Source organism: Stigmatopora nigra, chromosome 13 (assembly GCF_051989575.1).
Source record: "Stigmatopora nigra isolate UIUO_SnigA chromosome 13, RoL_Snig_1.1, whole genome shotgun sequence".
NCBI classification, from domain to species: domain Eukaryota; kingdom Metazoa; phylum Chordata; class Actinopteri; order Syngnathiformes; family Syngnathidae; genus Stigmatopora; species Stigmatopora nigra.
This window is the reverse complement of record NC_135520.1, coordinates 11,240,584-11,266,247: the sequence shown is the minus strand read 5'-3', so window position 1 is coordinate 11,266,247 and position 25,664 is coordinate 11,240,584. Positions and strand designations below refer to the sequence as shown.

At 40.7% G+C, this 25,664-nt stretch overlaps 2 protein-coding genes across 7 annotated transcripts; one reads left to right on the top strand and one right to left on the bottom strand.

Moving 5' to 3' along the window:
• Positions 1-369: 369 nt before the first annotated feature.
• coa8 (cytochrome c oxidase assembly factor 8) lies at positions 370-6,572 on the bottom strand. 2 transcript variants are annotated; one of them, XM_077731027.1, is made up of 5 exons: positions 5,678-6,572; positions 1,755-1,952; positions 1,623-1,686; positions 1,461-1,551; positions 370-1,391 (listed from the first exon to the last, which is right to left on the bottom strand). In XM_077731027.1, exons 1-5 carry the CDS (start codon positions 5,816-5,818, stop codon positions 1,283-1,285), a joined length of 603 nt encoding a protein of 200 aa, XP_077587153.1. In that variant the 5' UTR covers positions 5,819-6,572; the 3' UTR covers positions 370-1,282. The 2 variants fall into 2 exon arrangements, with proteins under 2 accessions (XP_077587153.1, XP_077587152.1); XM_077731026.1 differs by lacking the exons at positions 370-1,391; positions 1,461-1,551; positions 1,623-1,686; positions 1,755-1,952 and adding exons at positions 2,922-3,943; positions 4,013-4,103; positions 4,175-4,238; positions 4,307-4,504 and having other exon boundaries at positions 5,678-6,505.
• Positions 5,436-24,842, top strand: bag5 (BCL2 associated athanogene 5). Of its 5 annotated transcripts, none has more exons than XM_077731021.1 (5): positions 5,436-5,507; positions 9,729-9,906; positions 19,338-19,832; positions 19,899-20,134; positions 21,169-24,842. In XM_077731021.1, exons 2-5 carry the CDS (start codon positions 9,763-9,765, stop codon positions 21,707-21,709), a joined length of 1,416 nt encoding a protein of 471 aa, XP_077587147.1. In that variant the 5' UTR covers positions 5,436-5,507; positions 9,729-9,762; the 3' UTR covers positions 21,710-24,842. The 5 variants fall into 5 exon arrangements, with proteins under 5 accessions (XP_077587147.1, XP_077587148.1, XP_077587146.1 ...); XM_077731022.1 differs by lacking the exon at positions 5,436-5,507 and adding an exon at positions 5,551-5,866; XM_077731020.1 differs by lacking the exon at positions 5,436-5,507 and adding an exon at positions 6,238-6,580.
• Positions 24,843-25,664: the final 822 nt, after the last annotated feature.

Below are 25,664 nucleotides of genomic sequence, written 5' to 3'. Positions count from 1 at the left end.
CTAACCCTAAGTGCCAATCCAATTTCAAATGTACTGAACGCCGATTGCTGTCAATTGCAGCCAATTGGTTAATTTATGAAATTAGGTCTTACAGTAGGAAGGTTGTCAAAGAAAAAATAGTTTGGGTGTTTTAAGTGGTATGATAGCAATATTTATGTGGTCAGATTAGAGCTGGGAAATATGATAAAAATTATTATCCATGATAAAAAAAATTATCAGTTGACATTGATAATTAACACGATACCTTTCACATAAATAAATTACTTTTCTCTTTATTTAAATATGAAAATAACTTACCGTACCTTATAAAAAAAGAAAATATGAAATATGATGATTTTAATAAGTAAATAAGACAACTCCCTCCGTATATTATGAAAAGGAAAGAATAAAACCTGCTGAAATATTGACAGGCATCTTTATTTCTATACATTTGCCTTCAGATCAAAAGTTGCTGTGCAATATGAAATAAATAAAATAAGTAAGCAGACTATTTTCACCCTCACAAAAAGAAACAGCGTAAATTTACTTCACAAATGGCTATTTACAAAAACCAAAAAAGTGGGATTAATTGAACAAATTTTAACCCAACATAAAAAGCTTTACATTTTTGTACTGTTTTTAGAACTTTTTTCATAAAATGGGAAAACATTTTGATATCACATAACAAAAATATTACAGGCTGTCCTCCAATGATTGGGTTAAGGACATAAATAAGGCTGCGTTGTGAAGGCATTACAAAAAATGCCAGAGAATTCACTTGGATCTTTTGATGGGTCGTCTTGCATCTCATAATCACTTATTTTGGCTGTGTTATTGTCCTTTTGCGTTCATATTCCGTGTTAGCCTCTATTGCTAACATGCTAAAAATATGTTTCCTTGCTGTCAATTGCTCATTCTCCTGAGTGTTGTTCTGGAACTGGCGTTCATCTCACAACAGCGCTCCCGTTCCCTGTGGTGGTCAGGTGGTGTATTACAGTTTAAAATTATCGAATTTTGAGTTTTAAACATTACCGTTGACAAAAATTATTTCACGATAATTATTGTTATTGTTTTATCCCCCAGCTCTAGGCCAAGTTTAAAGACGTCATTTTTCGAGCAACTTTGGTTTGTACATCATTCTCAATGGCAGCAAATGAGTTAATTGACGACCAAAATAGTTGGTTACATTTAATCATTCAGTTTGGATAATCAGGCAGCCCTGTAATTGACCAATTTAGCTGTAGTCTGATACTTTGGCGACAATATCAATCTAAGATAATGTGTTAACAAAATCGGTTTATGATCATAATGTAGATTTGCCATGGTGTTTATCCTTGAGCTTGTTCCACAAGTTGTGCAGTGCAACACGAGCCATTAGGAAGGTGATTGACAAATTGCGCCGGTACCACTCCCTGGAAACAAAAGAAAGAAAATCAGTGTTTCCCAAACAACACTTGTGTGCATGCGTGCAGACCACCCACCTATTGTAGCAAGCATGTCGTACTCGGTTTTTGTCCAAGAAATTCTTGTAAAAGATGGACATCTCCTCACTGCTTAGTGTGCGGCGGCGACCTGCAAGGCACACGTCAGGAGTCATTTCAAACCACTTTGGCGCACTACCGGAAGTGGTGATTTGGAAAAACCTTTTTGATCGCACTCAGTTAAGCCTTGAGTCTTAAGATGGGAGACAATGAAGGCATCTTTTTCCTGTAATGAACACAAACAAATGATTAATGGGTTTAATCAAATGGACACGAATGAATACATTGAAGTACCTTGCCGAACATGAGGTTCTGCTCGGCCCAAAATTGGTGGTTCCAGTCTTCGGTGTCCTGCCGCATATTCCTCAGGCGTCTCTCAACTTCTGACTCATTCTTCCCTTTACGATAGATGATCGGTCGCAGGTTGGAAAGTGGGTTAGGTGGACCGATCCAATCGTGCGTGGCACTCGGTGCTGGGAGCAACTTGGACCTCTGAATGCCAACAAGACATGTCACAACACGAAACAACATTGAACTTTTTGTTAAATAACTAACAACAAATCAAGTATTAGATTAAAAGTTATTTACATGGAAAAAAATGAAAAAGTGTTATTTCATTTGAAAAATCTGAGTTATCAATTTATTCCCCCAAATAATCCATTTATCCATTAATTTTAACAATGTAAAAAAAACTTTTCTTTGTCTTCTTGTTTCATTTATATATATATATGTTTCATTTATATATATATATATATATATATATATATATATATATATATATATATATATATATATATATATATATATATATATATATATATATGTATATATATATATATGTATATATGTATATATGTATATATGTATATATGTATATATGTATATATGTATATTTGTATATATGTATATTTGTATATATGTATATATGTATATACGTATATATGTATGTCTTTAAATGTTTCAAAAATATTTTTAATAAATAAAAAAATATAGTTAAAAGGATATTTTCTTTTTTAAATTAAAAACAAGCATATTCAGACAATTTCTGGGTCAAAAACATCTCTAAAGAATTCAATTATGAAAACAGTTAGTCTAACCCTAAGTGCCAATCCAATTTCAAATGTACTGAACGCCGATTGCTGTCAATTGCAGCCAATTGGTTAATTTATGAAATTAGGTCTTACAGTAGGAAGGTTGTCAAAGAAAAAATAGTTTGGGTGTTTTAAGTGGTATGATAGCAATATTTATGTGGTCAGATTAGAGCTGGGAAATATGATAAAAATTATTATCCATGATAAAAAAAATTATCAGTTGACATTGATAATTAACACGATACCTTTCACATAAATAAATTACTTTTCTCTTTATTTAAATATGAAAATAACTTACCGTACCTTATAAAAAAAGAAAATATGAAATATGATGATTTTAATAAGTAAATAAGACAACTCCCTCCGTATATTATGAAAAGGAAAGAATAAAACCTGCTGAAATATTGACAGGCATCTTTATTTCTATACATTTGCCTTCAGATCAAAAGTTGCTGTGCAATATGAAATAAATAAAATAAGTAAGCAGACTATTTTCACCCTCACAAAAAGAAACAGCGTAAATTTACTTCACAAATGGCTATTTACAAAAACCAAAAAAGTGGGATTAATTGAACAAATTTTAACCCAACATAAAAAGCTTTACATTTTTGTACTGTTTTTAGAACTTTTTTCATAAAATGGGAAAACATTTTGATATCACATAACAAAAATATTACAGGCTGTCCTCCAATGATTGGGTTAAGGACATAAATAAGGCTGCGTTGTGAAGGCATTACAAAAAATGCCAGAGAATTCACTTGGATCTTTTGATGGGTCGTCTTGCATCTCATAATCACTTATTTTGGCTGTGTTATTGTCCTTTTGCGTTCATATTCCGTGTTAGCCTCTATTGCTAACATGCTAAAAATATGTTTCCTTGCTGTCAATTGCTCATTCTCCTGAGTGTTGTTCTGGAACTGGCGTTCATCTCACAACAGCGCTCCCGTTCCCTGTGGTGGTCAGGTGGTGTATTACAGTTTAAAATTATCGAATTTTGAGTTTTAAACATTACCGTTGACAAAAATTATTTCACGATAATTATTGTTATTGTTTTATCCCCCAGCTCTAGGCCAAGTTTAAAGACGTCATTTTTCGAGCAACTTTGGTTTGTACATCATTCTCAATGGCAGCAAATGAGTTAATTGACGACCAAAATAGTTGGTTACATTTAATCATTCAGTTTGGATAATCAGGCAGCCCTGTAATTGACCAATTTAGCTGTAGTCTGATACTTTGGCGACAATATCAATCTAAGATAATGTGTTAACAAAATCGGTTTATGATCATAATGTAGATTTGCCATGGTGTTTATCCTTGAGCTTGTTCCACAAGTTGTGCAGTGCAACACGAGCCATTAGGAAGGTGATTGACAAATTGCGCCGGTACCACTCCCTGGAAACAAAAGAAAGAAAATCAGTGTTTCCCAAACAACACTTGTGTGCATGCGTGCAGACCACCCACCTATTGTAGCAAGCATGTCGTACTCGGTTTTTGTCCAAGAAATTCTTGTAAAAGATGGACATCTCCTCACTGCTTAGTGTGCGGCGGCGACCTGCAAGGCACACGTCAGGAGTCATTTCAAACCACTTTGGCGCACTACCGGAAGTGGTGATTTGGAAAAACCTTTTTGATCGCACTCAGTTAAGCCTTGAGTCTTAAGATGGGAGACAATGAAGGCATCTTTTTCCTGTAATGAACACAAACAAATGATTAATGGGTTTAATCAAATGGACACGAATGAATACATTGAAGTACCTTGCCGAACATGAGGTTCTGCTCGGCCCAAAATTGGTGGTTCCAGTCTTCGGTGTCCTGCCGCATATTCCTCAGGCGTCTCTCAACTTCTGACTCATTCTTCCCTTTACGATAGATGATCGGTCGCAGGTTGGAAAGTGGGTTAGGTGGGCCGATCCAATCGTGCGTGGCACTCGGTGCTGGGAGCAACTTGGACCTCTGAATGCCAACAAGACATGTCACAACACGAAACAACATTGAACTTTTTGTTAAATAACTAACAACAAATCAAGTATTAGATTAAAAGTTATTTACATGGAAAAAAATGAAAAAGTGTTATTTCATTTGAAAAATCTGAGTTATCAATTTATTCCCCCAAATAATCCATTTATCCATTAATTTTAAGAATGTAAAAAAACTTTTTTGTCTTCTTGTACCACTGATTGGCTGGCCACCAATTTAAGCTGTCCCCCTCCCTCTGCCTGTAGTGAGCTGAGATAGCCTCCAGCACACCCCACGACCCTAATGAGAATCCACTGTACAGATAATGAATGGATATAAATATTTAAAATAAATCCATTCAACCCACAGATGCCAAACTGATTCCAGAAAGGGCAAATGGGTGCAGGTTTTCCTCCCCACTGAAACAATGCAGACAGTTAGGCCAATGAGGAGGTGTTCTGGAAGAAGCAGCACTTGACTACAATCAACTGAGGGCACAGGATTTCATTACAACTAAACAGGATAGCATGTTTTCACTAATTTATAGTCTTAAAACTTCAATCGGTTGATTGCAGTCAGGTTCTGCTTGTTTTAGCAGACACCTCATTGGTTAATATATTTACGCTGGATCAGTTGGAACAAAAACTAGGAACCACACAAGACCTTGAGGATGGATTTGTGGACCCCGGCTCAAGTATAATCATAACCATTTGTGTATTTCTCTTAATATTAATGTAATAGAGTTCCAAGAATGAACTTCGAACAAATAATAACAAACAAAACACTTTATGGCCGCTCATAAAAATCCTAAAATAGTTTTTTTGAAAAAACATTTCAAGTTGTGTGGTCTTGACTTTCGAACCTCGTGACATTTTGGTACGTTGTGTGACGTCATTCACTGTGTGACGTAAAAGTACAGCGAGGTTACACAACACACGCAATATCACAACAATACACCAGACTCAACACAAGCCTACGCTGCAAAACGTCTTTGGAGGAGGTAAAAAAAACAAAAACAAAAATAGAAAGAGAAAACTATTGTTGGTTGAGAGAACATTCTGGTTGTTGACGAGCCAATGGAGAAATAACATTACATCTCATCTACGAAACATTTGGATCAACTTATATCACGGCATCTTTCTTAAATGTAAAGCTTTGCAAAATACGAACCCTTGGGGACTCATTTTGCTTCTTTGTCGCTGAAGTGTAACATTCTCTCTGACCGGCGGCTGCCGCCATGACACTTTTTCGTGATCCCAAACATCTCCAGCGGCTCAACGTCAAACGTCCCACGGCGGCACGAACCGACATGATTAAACCCTCATAAAATAAGCAAAACCTTCAACATTTTTGCTGACAGTGAGTAGTTTTAATTACATTTAAAGCATGCATTCTCTCGTTCTACTGCTTGCGTCCTTCTAGTGAACTTCTGGTCACGTGTGACAACAGAAAAGGTGCGTTTGAAGTCTATGTTCAAGTCGTCTGGTAAACCGGGCGTATTCCACCACCATTCTCGTCCTGTTATTTCAGCGTTTCGTCACTTTCTTTTTATATAGTCCACACAGCGATGTTTTCATGACAATAATTTTTTACTTAAATAAAAATCGCGTTACTGTGCATCTATTCCCTAAAAGATCTCACGACGCACCCAACAACCTGACTCTGTCATTTCCCAGCATTTGAAACGCCTCATTTCGCCACGGTGCGTCGCGGTTCCTAAATCAAGCGACTCCTTAAAATGACCAAACAAAACCTCGCACTACAATAGTAAAAAAGCCGCCTTAACCGCCTTAACTGGATCCGAAACGATTAAATAACTTAATTAAGAATAAATTAAGAGTGATTTGGTTGTTTGGTTACTGAAATTTACGTCAGCGTTCCTGATTCGAACGTTTCAGTTGCCAGTTTTAACTCCGTGTTAGTTTTATGCAATGCAAAGGCGAAGTGACGTGAGGTATCCCCTGGAAGCTAATGTTTGCTAGCTGCGCTGAAAAAGGAAGCAGATAGAAAGAGACGCGCGCTTTCTTTTGACTTCTTCCTTGCATTTCTCATGGCTGTACGATGGTTATGCAGGTAAGAACGTCAACTAAGTGTTGCCGAGCTTTTATTATGCTCAAATGGCGGTGGCGGTGAAAAGTTCCACCAGTCGGGCGGGGCAGAGCCGGGAGAACAAAAAAAGCCTTCGTGGCTGACATGAGCTCCTCAACTAGCAGTTAAAATGTCATTCATAATCATTATGTGCAAATATGTAGTATTTTGACCTCGGGTGACGTTCAAAAGCGAGGTGGTTGGAGGTTTGTGGGCGGGGCCACAGCTGCGCGGTGCTGGTGCTGAAGCTGAGCACATCTGCTGCGTCGCTCCCTAAAAATTCCACATTTCCGTTGGATATTGCTTGTTTAAGAACATAGTCTCAACGGATGGGAAGACGCTCGAGTCGATAAAACATGTGCGCCAACGTTTTCGGGGTGTTGAAGAGGTGAGTACTGTCGTGACATGCAAAGCGTGTTGCAGATGTGTGCAGGTTGAGACATGTGGAACAATTTTTGGGGTGTTTTATTTTACCGGGATGACATAATGCGCCAATCCGGGACTGGGCCGGCCACGCTGAAAATGGGCATGGCGATATTCACGAGCGAGGGAGGAATTTCTTTTAGCTGCTAGCCACTTATCACATGGACGAAACTAACTGCAATTGGGATCCCAAATGTCACATTTTTAAAACGTTTTTGTCCAGATGGCAAACAGGCAGTCTTGTGCTGGAAGTGACCCAGGCTGCGCCCCCTTATGTAACATTTCTTAAGAGGATTAGTGATCCATAAAAGCTCTTAAGAGTGTTTATTATTTGAGGTGTATTCTGATAAGGCAAAAAAATCGCAGTTGTCAAGGTGTCACCTGAATTTACAAGACAATAAAAAATCAATTTTTGTGTGAAGAGGAATATAGCATTGACAGGACACATGATAAACCGATAGCCTTAAACAATTGTTTGATATTATAGAGCAGCTGTGATCTTAATAAATGAACAATTCATAGGAGTGTGGATCACGTATTTACTCGCATATAAGATGCCCCCACTTATAAGCTACACCCTTAAAATTGCCTTAAAGTTGTTGAATTTTACAATTTTGTCGCGCAAACCCCGCCCCCTAATTCACAATTTTCACCACCATAATCACGGTTTTAATAGGGAGTACAAATGTTTTACTTTGAAGGGAAAATCTTAAGAAAAATCCTCGCACATGTTATTTCTGAGGTAGTGTGTGATTCAAACGCACATTATTAGGGTCAATATCATAAGTTAAGTTAATATGCCTGTCTTTGTAAATATATAATATCAAATTATTCAATTTCAAAAAATAAATTAGAATATCTTGATGACAACCTGATGTGTTTTAATGACAGAAATTACAAATGTCTTAGTAGAAGTTTAATATGTTGTGGCGGCCAAATTGCTTCTAATGTCAAAATTTCTTTTATTTATTTATTTATTTTTTTGATAATTCATGTTATTGCAATAGTTGTCACTTTCGGAAAAAAAATGAAAAGAAAAAAATCGAGGCAAAATTTTGTTTTATTTCATAATTATAAATATACAATTATTTGACCAGAGGTCGTTGATAGGCAAGATTCTGTAAGTGTCTGTGCCCGTCTGCGCGTAGTAAAAATTATGATTGGCTTTTAACTAGATGACGTCACTAGATGACGAATGTCGCGAGATTGTCCGCACCCCTTGCTGCGTCACTACAGTATCGCATCGACGACTGCTAGGATTCTGTAAGTGTCTGCGCCCCGTCTGCATCTTAAAATTCATGAATGGTTCTTTCAATTGGTTCATCTTTAGTAGTTAAAGGTTATTTTTAGGAATTTGGAATCTTATGCAATCACGGGAGTACAAAAATATATTTTTAGTATTGCAGATTTACCAACAATAGTTACAAAAGTATTTGTCTATATAATTCTACGCGATTTTCCCACAAAAAAAAAAGCATACGATGGAAATAGTCTCAAAAATAAAATAAAAAAAACCTGATCGACCGCCTCCGGCCGATTATGTTTACTATGTTACTTTTATTTCCTTTGAGAAAAGAACTCGTCTGGCCAGTCAGAGCATGCTAGGTAAGATTGTGATGCTCTGAGCGAGCAGTGACAGGCAAATGTGAGTTTTTTTCCTAATTTATTTCCTTGAATATCATTCATAGACGTCAAAATACATTTAGTTTGGCGTTTTATCTGTTTATCTTTCTGAAATTTTCTGATATTAATGACCATATTCTGTCTTGGGTTATGGCGTTTCGTCTTTGTCACATTGTTTCCAGCCATTCTCCGCCCAAATGAACGAAAATTTCTATCACTATTGAGTTAATATGCACGGTAAAACATTGTCATGTGTCGTAAGCGGCAGAAGAAGAAAATAGTGGTAACCTCGTTTGTATCTGGGACACTCAAATATAGTGTATGTATTTGATTTTGACCCAGTAACGCCTAAGGGTTTGTCTTGGACAAATAATAGGTCATTCGTTCCTCACGCTTTTCAAACACAAATCGTGCTGCAATCAGACAGGCAATATCACAAAACTCGCATGACATATAATCTTTGTCCTCTGCGGATTAAATAGGTATGACAGAGTGTAATGCCTCCAGGTACCGACAGACCAAGTGGCTTTCTCAAACTGATGAATTTATTGAAGCAATCTTATCACAGATGAACAAATAACACCGTGAAAACTAAAAAGAGACAAAAGACATAAATTAGCTTAAAGAAAATACAGTAACCAGGTGAGATGCAAGCTTAATGCCTCCTGGGACCGAGCTCGCATGTTGATTTACCCGCTTCTGAAATCAATTGACTAAATACAAACTCATGAATGACAAATCATTTAAACTTGGAGTACTGGCAGTGAACGCTCATGTTTCAGTGCCATTCACGGGCCTAGACGTCCTATTCCTTTTCATCTGGGAAGTGGGAATGAATGAATAAATGATAGTTCCTTCTCCCCCTTCCCAGCCTATGTAGATTGGACGTCTCGCACTGTCAATGCCATCCAACAAGTTGCCTGTAATTGATTAAAAGGCATTGGATTTCATCTGGTAGACCAAAATCCTCAAAATATGGTCTGGAAACAAGAGTAGTCTAAATGTGCATTGTATTAGAGAAATGTCATAATTTCTTTGTTTTACATGAGTTTCCTGCAATTGTGGTAACTTCCCATGTGTTGGGCAGCCTCTTCGGGAAGCCCTTTGACGGAGGCAAGCGAATGGAGCACGGGGGGCAGCAGCAGCAACAGCCGCAGCAGCAGCCACCCATGGCAACAGAGCACCCGGCCCAGTACCTGCCCCAGCACCCCGCCATGACGCGGCTGTACGAAGTCCACCGGGAGGTGACCGGACTAGGGCCCCAGGTATTGCCTTTCACCACATATCCTTTGGATGCCTTTCACCGATTAATTCATTTTCTGCTCTGCCTATCTTCATGTGTGTTGTGTGGTGTGCTGGAGCCTCAACCACATATGTACAGTAGGTGGGGCCCTAATTTATTTGAACTAATTTGAAGTACCCAATAAGTATTATTATTCCTAAATTATAGTGGAGAATAAGTATTTGGTCACCTACAAACAAGCAACATTTCTGTCTGTCCAAGAGGTCTAACTTCTTCTAACGAGGACTAATGAGGTCTCCACTCATTACCTGTATTAATAGCATCTTTTTTTTAACTCATTATTGGGATAAAAGATACCTGTCTACAACCTCAGTCTCTCACACTCCAAACTCCACTATGGCCAAGACCAAAAGAGCTGTCGAAGGACACCCGAGACAAAATTGTAGACCTGCACCAAGCTGGGAAGACTGAATGTGGAATAGGTAAAACGCTTGGTGTAAAGAAACCAACCATGGGAGGAATTATTAGAAAATGGTAGACATACAAGACCACTGATAATCTCCCTTGATCTCGGGCTCTATGCAAGATCTTGGTGAATAACCTACAGAGAGCTGGGACAACAGTAACAAAGTCTACTATCAGTAACACAATGTGCCGCCAGGGACTCAAATCCTGCACTGCCAGACATGTCCTGCTGCTGAAGCCAGAACACATCCAGGCATGTCTGCGGTTCGCTAGAGAACATTTGGATGATCCAGAAGAGGAGTGGGAGAATGTGTTACGATCATATTCACTTTTTGGTAGAAACAAAGATTCTCGTGTTTGGAGGAGAAATAATACTGACTTGCATCCAAAGAACACCCTACCCATTGTGAAGCATGGGGGTGGAAACATCATGCTTTGGGGCTGTTTTTCTGCAAAGGGACCAGGACGACTGATCTGTGTAAAGCAGGGGTGTCCAAACTTTTTGCAAAGAGGGCCAGATTTGGTAAGGTGAAAATGTGTGCGGGCCGACTTTTAGCCTGACATTCTTTGAACCATTAACATTAAATGCAAATTAACTTTTTGGGATTTTTTTTAATTACAAATGGCATACTTTTACTTTTACATTTTTTTTACATTTAGGTTTTTACCGAAATCACAAACCACAAAAAATTAAGAAAACTATCAAGGATATCTAAGTTCATGTGTAACATCACATATTATTCACTATTATATGCTCACTGTAGGAACAGTGCTGAAAACAAAACAATGATCACTGCATATTCAAACTGTGATTTTGAACATCACAAAAAAATAATGAACTGAGATTTAAGAATTTATTCAACTCAGAGGACTTAACAAATATCTTGCCTGCACTAATGTGAAGGGTGATACTGGGATCTTGACTGCAGTATGTAGTCCAGGTCTTCATCGCACGCTAACGAGAAAAAGTCAAACTCAGTTCCTTTTGCCTCTAACTGTCTCTTAATATCTAATGAAACGTCTTCAATTCTCCGTGCCACAGTATTACGAGCCAGGCAAATATTGGCAAACTCTTGCTTCTTCGCGGGACAAATTTTCTCAACCATTTTCATTACACAGTCTTTAATAAATTCACCGTCACTGAAAGGTTTGCAGTGCTTTGCAATTAGCGTTGCCACTTCGTAGCTTGCCTTTGTGGCATTTTCATTTGACTCACGGGCTCTTGTGAAAAAGCTTTGCTGTGCCGTTAAAACAGCTTCCAGTTGCTTCACTTTTTCACCGCGTTCGTTCCCAGTTAGCTTGTCGTAGCTAGCATGTTTCGTCTGGTAGTGCCTCTTAATGTTGAATTCCTTGAAAACAGCCACAGTCTCTTGGCAAATTAGGCAGACACAGTTGTTTCGTATTTCAGTGAAAAAATACTCAAATTTCCACTTCTCCTGGATGCGGCGGCCCTCCCGGTCAACTTTCCTTTTTTTGTTTACATGTTAGAAATGGGCTGGGCTGAAACAATGACGCAAGGGTCACGGTGGCCAGAGTGCGGCCACAGGGCTACTGCCATCTTCTGGTGAAGTGAAAAATAGCTTTTTGTACACATTTATTTTATACTGTGGTCAACAGTGCTGGCGGGCCGTGTATTATTGATTTCATGATAGAGGCCGTGGGCCGGTAAAAATTTGTCCACGGGCCTTATTTGGCCCGCGGGCCGGACTTTGGACATGCCTGGTGTAAAGGAAAGAATGAATAGGGCCATGTATCGAGGAATTTTGAGTGAAAATCTTCTATCAGCAAGGACATTGAAGATGAGGCGTGGCTGGGTCTTTCAGCTTGATAATGATCCCAAATACAACCAGGGCAACAAAGGAGTGGCTTCATAATAAGCATTGCAAGGAGGGAGTTGAAAGTTTGTGATGCCCAACGACAGCCCCAAAACATCACTGCTATAGAGGAAATCTGCATGGAAGAATGGGCCAAAATTCCAGCAACATTGTGAAGTGTTACAGAAAACGTTTGGCCTCCGTTATTGCCAACAAAGGGTACATAACAAAGGATTGAGATGAAAATTTGGTATTGACCAAATACTTATTTTCCACCATGATTTTAAAATAAACTCATTAAAAATCAAACAATAGGATTTTCTGCCCCCCCCCCCCCCCCACACACATTCTGTCTCTCATGGTTGACGTTCACCCAGCATCTCTAATCTTTACAAGTAGGATAATTTGCGCAATTGGTGGTTGACTAAATACTTATTGGCCCCACTGTATACACATGCACGTGAGCACAACTTAAAATGTTACGTTTGGTGAAATATCGTTCCAACCATAATTGACAACTTCTTAATCTGCTCTAGGCAAAACTTGTGAGGACTTTAATAACAGCATGCCTCTTCATTTCACTCTCTGCATAACTTTCTTGGGTGAAAGTGATGAAAATCAAAGAATGTAGCTGCATTAAGCACACTGGTAAAAACAAAAGATGCATCAGAATTCCGTGGCAAACAAAGATCGAAGGCACACGAATCAAGAACTCTGCTTCAGTACAGGTTTTCCATGGCCCCGCAAAAAGATGAAAAATGTCCTCGGAATGGAGGATTTTGGTTGAATGGTCTGGCTCATACTCTGGTGGCCGCTACCCTACTCGGGCCGCCTATCGTGTCCGCCGAGAGCGCGCTAACCGCGGGTACGGCATCATGGAGATGGAACTCATTTCTAGCCAATGGGAGACCAGTGGAAAAATGGGATGTGGTTCCAGGTGCTTTCTTTTTAATTTACTCCGAGTAGAACATGAGTCCATACCAGTCACAATGTCGGGGACACCCTGAATTGATGCCCAGCCAATCACAGAGCACAAGGAGACAGACAACCATTCATGCACACATTTCTACTTACGGGTAATTTAGAGTTTGAAGGGGGCACCAGAGTACCTGGAGAAACCCACCCTCGCCTAGGGAGAACAGGCAAACCCCACACAGGATCATCCGAACCTGGGATAAAACTAGAGCTCTCCCAACTAATCGCTAATGTCGACATCATGACGACAAATGCGTTGCTGGACAAAACACTGTCGATAACAGTTGAAAAATATCCTTTTGCAGCTATAGTTTCGATGCTCGGGATACCAGCATTTCAAGGCTAGAAATGGGACAGCGGTACAATTAAAGTACGGATATATTAGGATCATTTCCTGACAGTTTTCCACCCACATACTAAACCAGCACTTTGTGGGCCGTGGCAACCGCCAACTGACTGACTGATGAAGGACGAAGCACGAGGTCAGACCCATCTCAAGCCAAGGAGGCAACAGGGGGGCTTCAACCTTTTGTGTTAATGGTAAAAAAAAAAATTGGGGGTGGGGGTGGGGGGTGGTTCAGGCAAGATAGATCACATAGGAGGGGGGTGGTAAAACAAAATAGGTGTAGTGTACGTTTTAACCAATAGGTGTCAATAAGATTCTATTCTAGTGACTATAATACATCAAAGTGCAAAAGTGTGCAAGGTTAAATATAAGAATACAATTCATATTTCCCCTCATTAAGTAACTAACATAATTTTCTTTAAACATCAATTTGTATCCCTCCTTTTCTGGTTTTAGAATACAAATATTATCATCAGTTACTCTTCATAGGGTACGGAAAATAACAAAGTCACTTGTCAAAGCAGAGGCAAAAACTCGAGTTTACTCAGGGGTACTCGAAAAATTCCTCTACGTCCTTCTTACTGAACAAACACAATTTTTATGTCATGACAAGTACATTTACCCAGAGGAGTCGACATCCTGGGATTTGTCACACTTCGAAGGAGTGCAAGCAACTAGCATGGTTTGACATGCGGTGGTAATGCGTGTGCTGGATAGTGCTTTGAATCATAGCTTTCACACAATGGATCACACATAAAAAAACACAGAATAGTAGTAAAACCGCAAGAAAGGGGGTTGCAAATTTAATCGGAATAGAGAACCATGATCCGGTTGTTAACCACGACCACAGCGATGCACCTCCTTCAGCTGAGTGATCCTGGACCATGGTGTTGGCTTGGGCTTTCATTTCAGCTATGGCACGAGTTATGTTACCTTCATCACCGGTTTCATCTGGGATGAAGGTGCAACAGTGTTCTCTGACTATGGCCATATATAAAGCGCACCAGATTTTTAGGCGCCTTGTCTATTTTGGAGAAAATTTGAGACGCCTTATAGTCGTGAAAATACGATAATAGTCCCTGCATGTGCTGTATCTGCTCTAGCATTTCCTTGACTGATTCTGTCGCTGCCTTTAGTATGTGCCTTACATTTACATAGAGCTATGTGGCTGGGAAGTAGTACTGCGTTAAGTAATAGTTTCAGCAGTTCCGCATGTATGCATAAGTGCTGTCTGGAATAGGATTATCTTTGAGATCTGGTCTTGGTTTGCAGCTGTCTCCGTCTTCTTCAGTTGGTATTAACGTTGCTGGGTTCAAGGTATTGCATCGCTTAAAGGTGAGATGGGGTTACGATAACAATGGCTGTTATGGCCAGGTGTCTTGCTGATGACAGGAACAGCTTTTTTGTTTGTGTTAGCAGTAGATCCACTTCATGGGGGACTTGGAGTGTGAGTGGATGGAACAGTACAAGTTCAGCTGTCATCTGGATGGCTAATGCTGCTGCACACACTGCTCGTACACACTGGGGTAGAGCAGCTGCAACTGGGTCCAGTCGTTTTGAGTAGAACGCTACTGGTTTCATATTTGTTCCATGTGGTGTTAGTAACACTGATGTCATGAACGTCGCTTTGCAAGTCACTGTTTGGGTGAATGGCTTTTCATAGTCGCATACCTGTCAACCTCTGCCGATAACTGCCCTTATAAATGATTATGATTCCCCGTACAATCCCCCCAAAAAACGTACAAACACCGTACGACGCATGTTTACTCGCGGTAACTTGTTTCTTACTATGTGGCTCCCCCATGCTTGCCTCCACGATATTTACTCTATGTATATCTACGCATGCGCATGTCATCCTTTATCGATATTGCCGTACGCACCGCTAAAAAATACATACGATTGAGGATAATTTTTCTGGTATACCGTGACAATAGTAACGATAGATGACAGTACCTTCGTTGGCTACCAGCCTACGAGACTATCTGGATTTTAGCCAAAACAATCTTGTTGAGATCGGTTTTCATAAATATTGGTGTTTTCTTTTTCCCCGTACAAAAGTCTGTGTACGGCGTACATAATTTGAAATGGTAAAAAAAACGTATAAAATACGTATAAAATACGTATAAAATACGTATAAAATACGTATAAAACACGTATAAAATACGTATAAAATACGTATAAAATACGTATAAAATACGTATAAAACGTACAAGTTGACCGGTATGTAGTGAGGAAGCGCTAGGACTCCTGATTCCAAGATGTGTTGCTTCACTTCCATGGATGTTTGGTTTTTTGCTTCACTTCCATGGATGTTTGGTTTTCTTCTTCAGTCCACGTTATCATGTCTAGCAGTGGTTGAGTTAGTTCTGCAGAGTTTGGAATCCAACTCCTGAGGTAGTTAGTTAGACCTACGAAGGCCATCATTTGTTTTTTCGTCTGTGGTTTCGGACATTCCTGGATGACTTCTCGTCTTCCATCCTTTAGCTCCCTTCCTTTCCGTGAGACTCGATATCCCAGGAAGGTGACTGACTCCTGACAGTACTGCAGTTTCTCCAGCGTCACCTTGTTCCCAATTTGCTCCAGATGTTTGAATAATCTGATCGCTTCTTTGTTTTCCTCTTCTGTGGGACAGGCTATCAGTATGTCGTCTACATACACTAGGATCTGTGTGGCGTCTTTATGTTCATGCTGACTTATACATGGTGATATGTTGTGAGAATATTGGGGGGCTGTCAAAGAACCCCTGTGGCAGCCTTTTGTATGTGTATATGGTTCCTTCGAATGTGAAACCAAACCAGTCTTGGGCTGTTTTGTTTAATGGAACAGAAAAAATGCATTGCTTAGATCAACTACTAGACTGTAAAGAATATCTGATGTGGTTTTCACTCGTTCAACAGTACGTGTGGGTCAGGTCCACAGAGTGCTCTGGTTTTCACTGCTGCATTGACCGGTCTTAGGTCCTGGACCAATCTTCACGTTCCTGGGTTTGTTTTCTTCACGGGAAAGATTGGGGTGTTACATTCGCTTGATGGACTTTTAATGAGAATGCCTGCTTTGAGTATTTCTTTAATTACTGATCTGATGCCATCTACAGCATCTGGTTTAAGGGGGTATTGTTTGGCTCGTGGTTGATATGATGTCTTGGGCCCAATTCTTACTTCCTTTGCTGTGGTTATTTTTCCTACGTCTGCTCTTGATATAGACTACAATGAACTCTGTACTGTAGGGAAGTCTTCAGCTTGTAGCATTATGTAGTCTTGTCATGCAGTCAAATGCATTTTCGGACTAGCTTGAGTCATCCACTTCAGCCTATGTCTTGTCACTGTTCCAAATGGTATTGAATAGTCAATACGCTGACTGTGGAAGTCTGATGTGACCACGACTCCTCGCTTCTGGTCTCCAAGAATTGCACCATGCGTCCTAGGTCTTTCCAGGACCTGTGGGGGTTTCTCTTTATGGACACATAGGGGTGTTATCTCAAACTAGCAGTGGAGTACAGGTTACTCCAGTCGAACTACTTGGGGTCCCAGTCGCTTGAACTGTTTAACAAATTCTGGTCTTTCCCAAACTTCAAGGTGATGTGTAGTGGCCAGTGGGTTTGTGTTTTGGCCATATACATTTTCGACTTTGGATTTTAACTACCGGATTACAGATGAGGCCCCTTGTGTTGCTAAATCTAGGGAGTAGGATGTGGGTTCCTCTTGATCTTAAACTACTTGGATTTCCGCAATTCCCAGTTTACGGAGGATCTCTTCCCAGGAAGTTTACAGGACAGTTCTTATTCAGGACGAACTTAGCTTCATGGTTTCGTCCATTTTCATCTGTTATTTTCTTTGACTCCATGTGTCCCCCTGCTCCTTTCACAGTGATTCATTCTTTTCCCGGTACCATCCCTGGCACTTTGTCTTTGATAACTGATTTATCTGCTCCAGTGTAGCAGTCTAACACTTCTGATGGTGAGCAGGGGGTTTCTTCGTCCTCATCGCTTTCTTCAATTTCCTCTTCCGTGTTACACTTCCATTTCTCTTTCCTCTGGCGTCATTCTTAATGTTGATTTTCAGGGTTGAACGGTGGGGGTCTCTGGTTACCCTTGGGTAGACTTCTGCAGTCTCGAGCAAAGTGTCCTTTCTTTTCACAATTGTAACAGCTGTCATCTGGGTTTGCGTTTCTTGGTGGGCCTTCCTCGGCCTTTTCTACGTCCTCGTTGGTAGAATACTTCTGATGACTCTTGGTTCACCAATGAGGCCATGGCTTAGGTCAGAGTATTAACTCCTGAGCTTACCTGTTTTTGGCGGTGTCTCTCCTCGGCATGAATCGCCCACGCCATTATTTGATTCATTGGCATGGTTTGGTATGTGACACAGTACTTCTGCACGAACCCTTTGATTTGGAGCTGGAGCCCTTCCAGGAACTCTTGTCTCAATTGGGCCCGACTGTGGATTTTGAGCACTTCTACAAATCTTGCTCTCAATTTATTAATTCCTTCTCCTTGTTCCTGTCTTGTGGCTGTGATTTGTCATAGCATGGTGTTGGGCGCCACATGTCTTGTAATGGGGTCAGGACTCTTTCCACCAGCTGCGTTAGGTCTTGTGAATCATGAGGGTGGACTTTTCCTTGGTTGTTTCTTTTGTAGAAGTTTCCTCTCACTCTGGCCTAGTTGTGTCCCAGACTCATGGTGAACGCTCTTCTTGTCTCAGCTCCATTCAGGTGGAAACTTTGTCTCAGCTGTTCAAAATTATTGCACTATTCAATTGGGTTGTTTATTGGGTCTCCCAGTCCCTAGCATGCTTAGGTGCATTTGGACTCAGTCCATGGACGGTGGACGAGAATGGTTTGATCGCGATCTCCGTTCACTAGGAAAACTGTGTTCGCCACTTCAACCATGGGATACATCTGACGTAGTGGTGCCCATGGTGGTGGATCAGAGTGAGGTCCTTTGAAATGCCATCAAAGAAGGATAGAGTTGTCCTGCTCCTCTTTTTTTCTTTTTGTCCTCTCGTCTGCATTTTGACGACTCCTGCTGGTCCTACAGCGGCATCTGCGGGCTCTGATTCGCCTCTTCTTGCTTCATCGTTTGGTATGTTAGAAGAGGCTGTTATGTGTGCATTCAAGGCCCCCGTCTTTCCACACTGTGTCCTTGGCCTGGTGGAAGAGGTGTGGCTGCATCTGTGATAGGAGACTGGTACGGGCAGGGAGCCGCTGTTTCATCGTTGGACCTAACCTCAATCAAAGCTGTTATGCTCGCTCTTTGTTCAGCTTTTTAAATTTCCTTCTTAATTCTTTGCTCTTCTATATTGAGCTTGAACAATCCACACTTTAATGTCTTCCAACTGCTTACATATTTTTTTTGCTTTTTTTCTTTCTCCATTTTTACTTCTAATCTTTTTATGGTTTTTAATGGTTCCAACAACAATCTTCCATACCACTATGTTCTTATTTTTCCTCCATTCTTCCACGAGTGCACTGATCAGGAAAGTGTAAAAGCATAAATTTCATGTCGACTTGCTGATTCCCGATCACATTTTGGTCACTTTTCTTTTGTTAGAAGTTTTATTCAAATTATATTTGTATATTACGCTATTCATTTTTTATTATCTTATATATCCGCATAAGTAATCATTTATACTCTTGTTTTGCGCTGAAAACGTGATTTTCGAGCATGTCACAATTTGCTTTCGGGTTATATTTTCCCCATATGAAAATTACTTGCAAGTTTTTATAGTTATTCAGTATTTTTTATATCGAGCTCTTTTCATTCTATTGACATGGAATAACAATATTCAACAACTCGCAATCCATATGGATAGGACATTTATTTTCAATGGCAGCTAATGACTCTGGACTTTCCCCCAGGTATGCACCTTCAGCGGGTTGGCCGATGACCGTGACTACAAGCGCCTGGAACGTGAGCTCACACGCCTCCTCCTGGATGTGGACCGTGTGGACACAGAGGGCAAGGCGGAGCTGCAATGTGCGCGCAAGCGGGCCGCGCAGGAAGTGGAGGGCCTACTGCGCTACCTAGAGGAGAATGCCCGCCACCCCTCCCGCCGAGCCATGGAAGAGCTGAGCGAGGAGGCGCGGCAGTTGGTGGACGCCCGCGTAGTTGCCCCGCAGCGGCAGGGTGCCACCGCCGACGTGGATGATGAGCTGCTGGAGGCCCTGCAGCAACTGATATTGCGGCTCACCCAGTTGAAAACGGAGGGTCGGGTTCCGCTCCGAAAGGCGCGGTACCGGGCGCTGACCCGACTTTGTGCAGTCCAGGATGTCCTGGAGGGCCGCACCCCCCGTCAAACGCTCTCGTTGCCACTCTCCAGCGACACACACGGCGCCGTCGAAAGTATCAACCAGGTGAGAGAATTGGCCAACTTGTACTTGGGGTGCTATTATTTTAAACTTTTTGTGGCTTGTGCAAAGGTAATGGCCAAGGTGAGCGTGGCGCGGAGCCAGCTGGTTGCACTGCTGATGGGCCTGAGTGGCCGCGACAGCTGCGCTCACCTGTCCCGGCTTCTGATGGAAATGCAAGTGGAACTGGACGCTCTAGATGTGTCGGGAAACGCCGCTGTCAGGAACTACCGTAAGCAGGTAGTTGAAGAGATCAATGGACTCCTCAAACATTTGGACATGGAGGGAGAAGGAGATGACACTCGCAGGTACTTCTAAAAGCCACACAACGGCTGCCATAACCATTATTCATTTAGCATTTTCCCCACGTGGTTTTGACCTTGGCTTTCCATTTTAAAACAGCCAAACTGGCTAGTCTTTTTTTCAGTCATGTAGACCGCAAATAGTAGCTATATTTATGGGACCTAAAGATGAAAAAGTCAGCTGATAATATGCCTAAATAGCTCATAACAAAAAGATCCTGCCATGGTTCTAAAACTCTTAAGACCCTTTTTGCGTAAAATCTGGCACCCTTGCTTTTTCAAAAAAATAAATTGCTACTTTCATCACCTAAGTTGGTTCAAGTCTATGACAAGTGTGCTCAATACATCGATCGCAATCTACCGATCCATCACCAAGGTACCATTTGGAGATTGCGTGTTTGTAAGATTTCTTTCCAGTCTGTTGGTTTGCAATGTCACGTTAGTACTGTGGAATCGCAATGTGCCCTGCACTACTTGTTTATTTTAACATGCATATGTGGTTCATCAGGATCTCTTGCGTGTGGAGCCCACAGCCTTTCCTAACATGAAAAAGCTGTGCCAGTTTCTCATTAAGTGATACATTAATCTTGGACACTTCAAAGGTCTGCCCCATTTAGCCATTCAGCGCCCTTTAGTGATGACAAGCAGGGTGGACCGGTGAAACAAAACAGTTGTTGCCCTATAAAAAAATTCTCTTTAGAAAAATGGGTTAGCTGAGAAAGGAAATTTCAGTTGCGTGCATAGCACAGCAAACATGTATACAATTATGTACAAGTATGCACAAACAGGAGTATGCCTTTTAGGAAAAGGTAAGGAAAACTGACGCATGACGAATTGTACCCTGGCCAGACCTTTGGTCTCTGGACGTTTGGTCGCCCGGACGTTTGGACCTAGAGTCTAGGTCATTGTAGGTGACTGCTAATCTGTCAACTACCAGATCTTTTTTTAATCAGTGCCAATTGTTTTTTACAGTGGCCCGTATGCCACCCTGCTGTAACTGATTCTGTTTGTGGCTAACTGATGCTTTTGTGTGCATTCAGGTACGACCTGGCCCAGAACGACTCGATCCGTGAGATTGAGGCAGTGCGGGCCCACGTGCGGCAGTTGCGTGAGGGCGTGCTGCGCCACTGCGCGGTGGGCCACCCAGGTTTGGGGCCCAAAGCTGAGCTCCAGGGCCTGCTAACCCACCTGGACCAAGTGGACACGGCCAAGAACCCCTGCATCCGTGAGGCCCGGCGCCGCGCCGTGGTAGAGGTGCAGGCAGTGGTGACCTTCCTTGACCTACGCGAGGCCCTGGCCCGTCGCCGCCCAGGCACCGACGAGCACCCGGCCCACCGCGCCGTCTGGACGGTCCTGGCTAGCCTGTCGGAACTTCAGGCCGGGGTACTTGGCTTCGATGGCAAGCGGGTTGACAAGAGCTACGTGGTTCTGGAAGAGCTGCTCACCAAGCAGCTCCTGGCGCTGGACGCCGTTGACCCCCACGGCGATGACGGCGCCAAGGTGGCTCGCAAGCAGGCCGTCAAGTTCGCACAGAACATTCTCAACTACTTGGACATGAAGACCGACGAGTGGGAGTACTGAGACCCTGCGAAGGAGGATGGACTTATTTCCCACCGTGCTCTGCGGCGACATGCCACTGCCTCCTGGCTAAGTGGCAAAATGAGGATGGTTCAAACGGCCAAACACACTACTTAATGTGTGGGTGTGCGTGTACAAGAAGGATGCTTGTACTAAAGAATTCTTATGCGTGTGTGCGTGTAAAATTTGTATGTCAACGTGCACACTTGTGCAAGCGTTTCAAGATCTGGAATAGGGCTGGGCGATATGGCCGAAAAATCAAATCTTAGATATATTTTTTTCAACATTTTTATTTTTTAGTTGAGGTTTTTATTTTATTCAAAGAGGACTTATTTATTTTGTATCAGCCATTCATTAAACTCCTTCTGCTGCCATTGACGCTGCCAGATGTCCAATCCATTTGGACTTAGTCACAATCAATTAAAGACATTTGTTCACAAACTGTCCACCAAGTTTAGATGCATTTGTTGTTAATCTCCCACTTTTTAAAATCTTAGCATTCATCCATTTATAATTATATTTAGTTATTCAAAAATTGGGTCAAAATAATCTTTGATGTTAAAAAGATATATAAAAATCTGCCGTCCACTTGCTTGAGCATCACTTCTATGCGAAATGTAAATATAGGGGCCTCCATGACCCAAAATTTCATGTCTATGTATGTGGATTCCACTGTTTGTTTTTATTACCAGAAATTGTCACTTGACCTGTGATAAATATGGTAAATATTCAACAAAAGTAAGTTAAATAACATGCAAAACATCTGCCTTTAGTACAGTTTTTCCTCTCCTTATATTTGTGCTTTCCGCCTGCAAATACAAAGTAATAACTAAACAAAAAACACTTCCTAAATCTAATTGGTTATTAGATTTCCTTTCTCGGCAAAAAACATCAAAAATCTTGAATTATTCATGGGATTATTTTCTGTAAAGAAAAATATTAAATTGATTATCGCCCAGGCCTAATTTGCGTGTCTACATTGTGTGTAAATCATTGCTGCCATTGACGCCAATAACAAACAACACTGCAAAAAAGAAAATAACTGGCAGAACTTTTAACTTCAGTTCCATATTTTGAATGCTTATCATAAAACTGCCATAAACCAGATAAAGCTGTTGTAATGATAAATCCATTCTTATGACAAATCTCATTTAGTTAATTATAACGTTATAATTCTATTTGGGCATTGTTGCAAATGTCTTGGTGTTTATGTAAGGGCACTTAACATTTGTATTATTATTTATTCACATTTGTTCTTATGATCACTGTAAACAGAGTAGTAACCTAAAATTTAGTACAAATTTTACTTGAATACTCAACTTTTGATGTAAAAATACCCTATTTACTCCCATAGAAACCGCATTTGTCGGACAAAAAAATTGACTGAATCGAGTACGGCTTATATGCATACACCAACACACCTGAATCAAATAATCGGGATCGGTATGAAGCTTCTAGACAGCTTGCGGATGAGTTGATCATTTCATTCGGGTGTGGTAGAGAAGGGTGATGAAACAAATGTAAGTATCCCAAAGATTTTGCTCTCCTTAAAAATATATGTTTTTAAAATTATACTAGTGAGAAAAATGAAAATGCTACAAAACCTGGAAATATACATACATTGTGAGCTTGTCAGCCATAACAATTCAAATTCCAGTGGTACCTCGAGATACGAGCTTAATGTGTTCCCCACTGAGCTCATATTTCGATTTACTCGTATCTCAAATTAACGTTTCCCATAGAAATGAACTAAAAACAAATTATTTCGTTCCATCCCTCTGAAAAAAACACCAAAAACAGAATATTGGATTGTAAATTTTTTTTTAATTGTTCTAATTCCCCATCCGTTAACGTAGAACCAATAACTAGTGGTTATGATTTTCAATAATACTAAAATTAGACGGAGTTCGGAGCTGAGAGACTTTTTGCACTGCAATGCGCTCGTAAAACAACAAATTTAATTGAACTTGGATTACGATACAGATACACTCAAACAAATGTAATCTAACCTTACACTAAATTAATTCTAATTTTGTTTAAAATGTTGATACATTTCTTCTCCCGGGTTCTCTCTATTTGCCCCGTCTCCACCCTGACTTTCAGCTACCAGCTAAAAGGAACCTATCGAGGGTTGTTTGCTTATGTCTCCACGTCAAAATATTCCCAAAATGATTCACTCAAATTTCCTCACAATAGGATAAAGCATGACCACTTGTCAACAATTGCATAAATGTACTCTTTGACTGCCAACAATAGCGGTAACAAACCAACCAGTTGCTGTTGTAAAGAAATATTTTACTCTTACCACACAAATTAAGAAAACACATCAACAACGTTGTATTGGCCTTAAAATGATTTCATAAATCAACTATTTGGCTGTCAGTGACGCCGAATTTGATTGCCACATCCATTCCAATCCAAACATATTGGGCGTATTTTGCCATCAATGGCAGTGAATGAGTCAATGATTTGTCTATAAGAATGCTTATGGGAGAAGCTTGTATTTTCATGCATTTGTGCTAGCGTGACAATTTACAAGTGTTAATGTTTGTGTGTGTGCTTGTGTACTAGTGTGTTTCATTTAGTTTGCTGCCCCGTCACTTTAGACGATACAGGAAGTGACCTTTTAACCTCTTGCCCCTATTTCGAGAAGCAAAATGGACTTTTTTCACCAAATTTCTTATGCCGACTCTCGCGAAAAGTTTTCAAGTGATTGTCATTTTTTTAGATGGACACTAGCTGAATGTTCTGAACCATTTTTAATGGACGTGAGGCAAACGTAGATGCAGGTAGGAAGTTCCCGAGCGACACGCTACATCCTTCCGAAGCTCACCCACCCCCACTTCCTTTTTTTGGACACTAGCGACGTAAGAGGAGGACAATGGAAGATGTTGGCAGATACTTCCAGAATCTTCGTGCCTTCGTGTTCTCACTCCCAAAAAGCCGCCTTTTATCATGTGATAGACAATTTGTGTATTCTGTGACCTACAAATCTGTACCATGAGTATATCATAAGACTGTCTTGTATGTGTACCTGGTGAGTAGACATGCATGGAGACATGCCCACCAAGAAGAGCACACTTCCATTTTTTCTTGCACAAATCCAGCTTTAAAAACTTTTCAACTGAAAGCAAAATGGATGCCTATGTATTTATTAAGGAGTTGTCATAATGCGTCTTTCTGTGTCGTCTGGGGAAACATGTTCACCTGAATGTTTACTGTATTTTCTCAAATACATACGTCGTATTTGTTGCTAAAAAATGATGACTGAATCGAGGGTCCGGCTTATATGCGCATAAATTAGACTTGACATGCACAAAACTTCAAGGTGACAAGGACGAAACACCAAACCACAAGACAAATTAATTTTGACGTCTAGGAATAAAATTCAAAAAAAAATTGCTTGCATAAAAAGTTTATAAAACTCACTTGTGCGTGCTATTGCTCGCTCAGGGCGCTGCCATCTTACCTAGAGATGCCAAACTAGACCACTACGGACACACTTCCTGGTTGTACGCTCACGTTACTTCTTTTTTGAATTTGTCTACGTGCAGGAAACACCCTTTAGAAATTGTAATCTAGCAATCAATGTATAGGGTTTCTCAGAAATATCATGTGCCATGATTTTTAAAAAAGATTTTCCCTTAAAAATAACATTTGTCCTCCCTATTAAAACCATGAATATGGAGGTAAAAATTGTGAATCGGGACGTCTTGTTAGGGGAGAAATTGTAAAATTCAACGATTTTAAGGCAATTTTAAGCGTACGGCTTATATGCAGAGGTGGCTAATATGCGAGAAAATATGGTACTTATGGCCCAGTGGATGAGTGATTTGCGCATCGGCCTCAATGTTCTACGATCGATGATTCACTCCCAGATGAGTTCCAACGTTCCTATCTTGATTTGACATGTTTTCACCAGCTACTCCAATGTAATGACATGCGAAGCTGGTTGAAC

Bases quoted from the DNA above. Each gene is read 5' to 3' on its own strand.
- coa8 (XM_077731027.1), bottom strand. From the start codon at position 5,818: ATGTCGGTTCGTGCCGCCGTGGGACGTTTGACGTTGAGCCGCTGGAGA. The intron at 1,953-5,677 runs GTTCGTATTTTG...GTTGGCATTCAG, and splicing joins AGCAAAATGAGTCCCCAAGG to AGGTCCAAGTTGCTCCCAGC. The intron at 1,392-1,460 runs GTGGGTGGTCTG...TTTTGTTTCCAG, and splicing joins CGACATGCTTGCTACAATAG to GGAGTGGTACCGGCGCAATT.
- bag5 (XM_077731019.1), top strand. From the start codon at position 6,952: ATGTGCGCCAACGTTTTCGGGGTGTTGAAGAG. The intron at 6,984-9,728 runs GTGAGTACTGTC...TGTGTTGGGCAG, and splicing joins GTTTTCGGGGTGTTGAAGAG to CCTCTTCGGGAAGCCCTTTG. The intron at 20,135-21,168 runs GTACTTCTAAAA...GTGTGCATTCAG, and splicing joins GAAGGAGATGACACTCGCAG to GTACGACCTGGCCCAGAACG.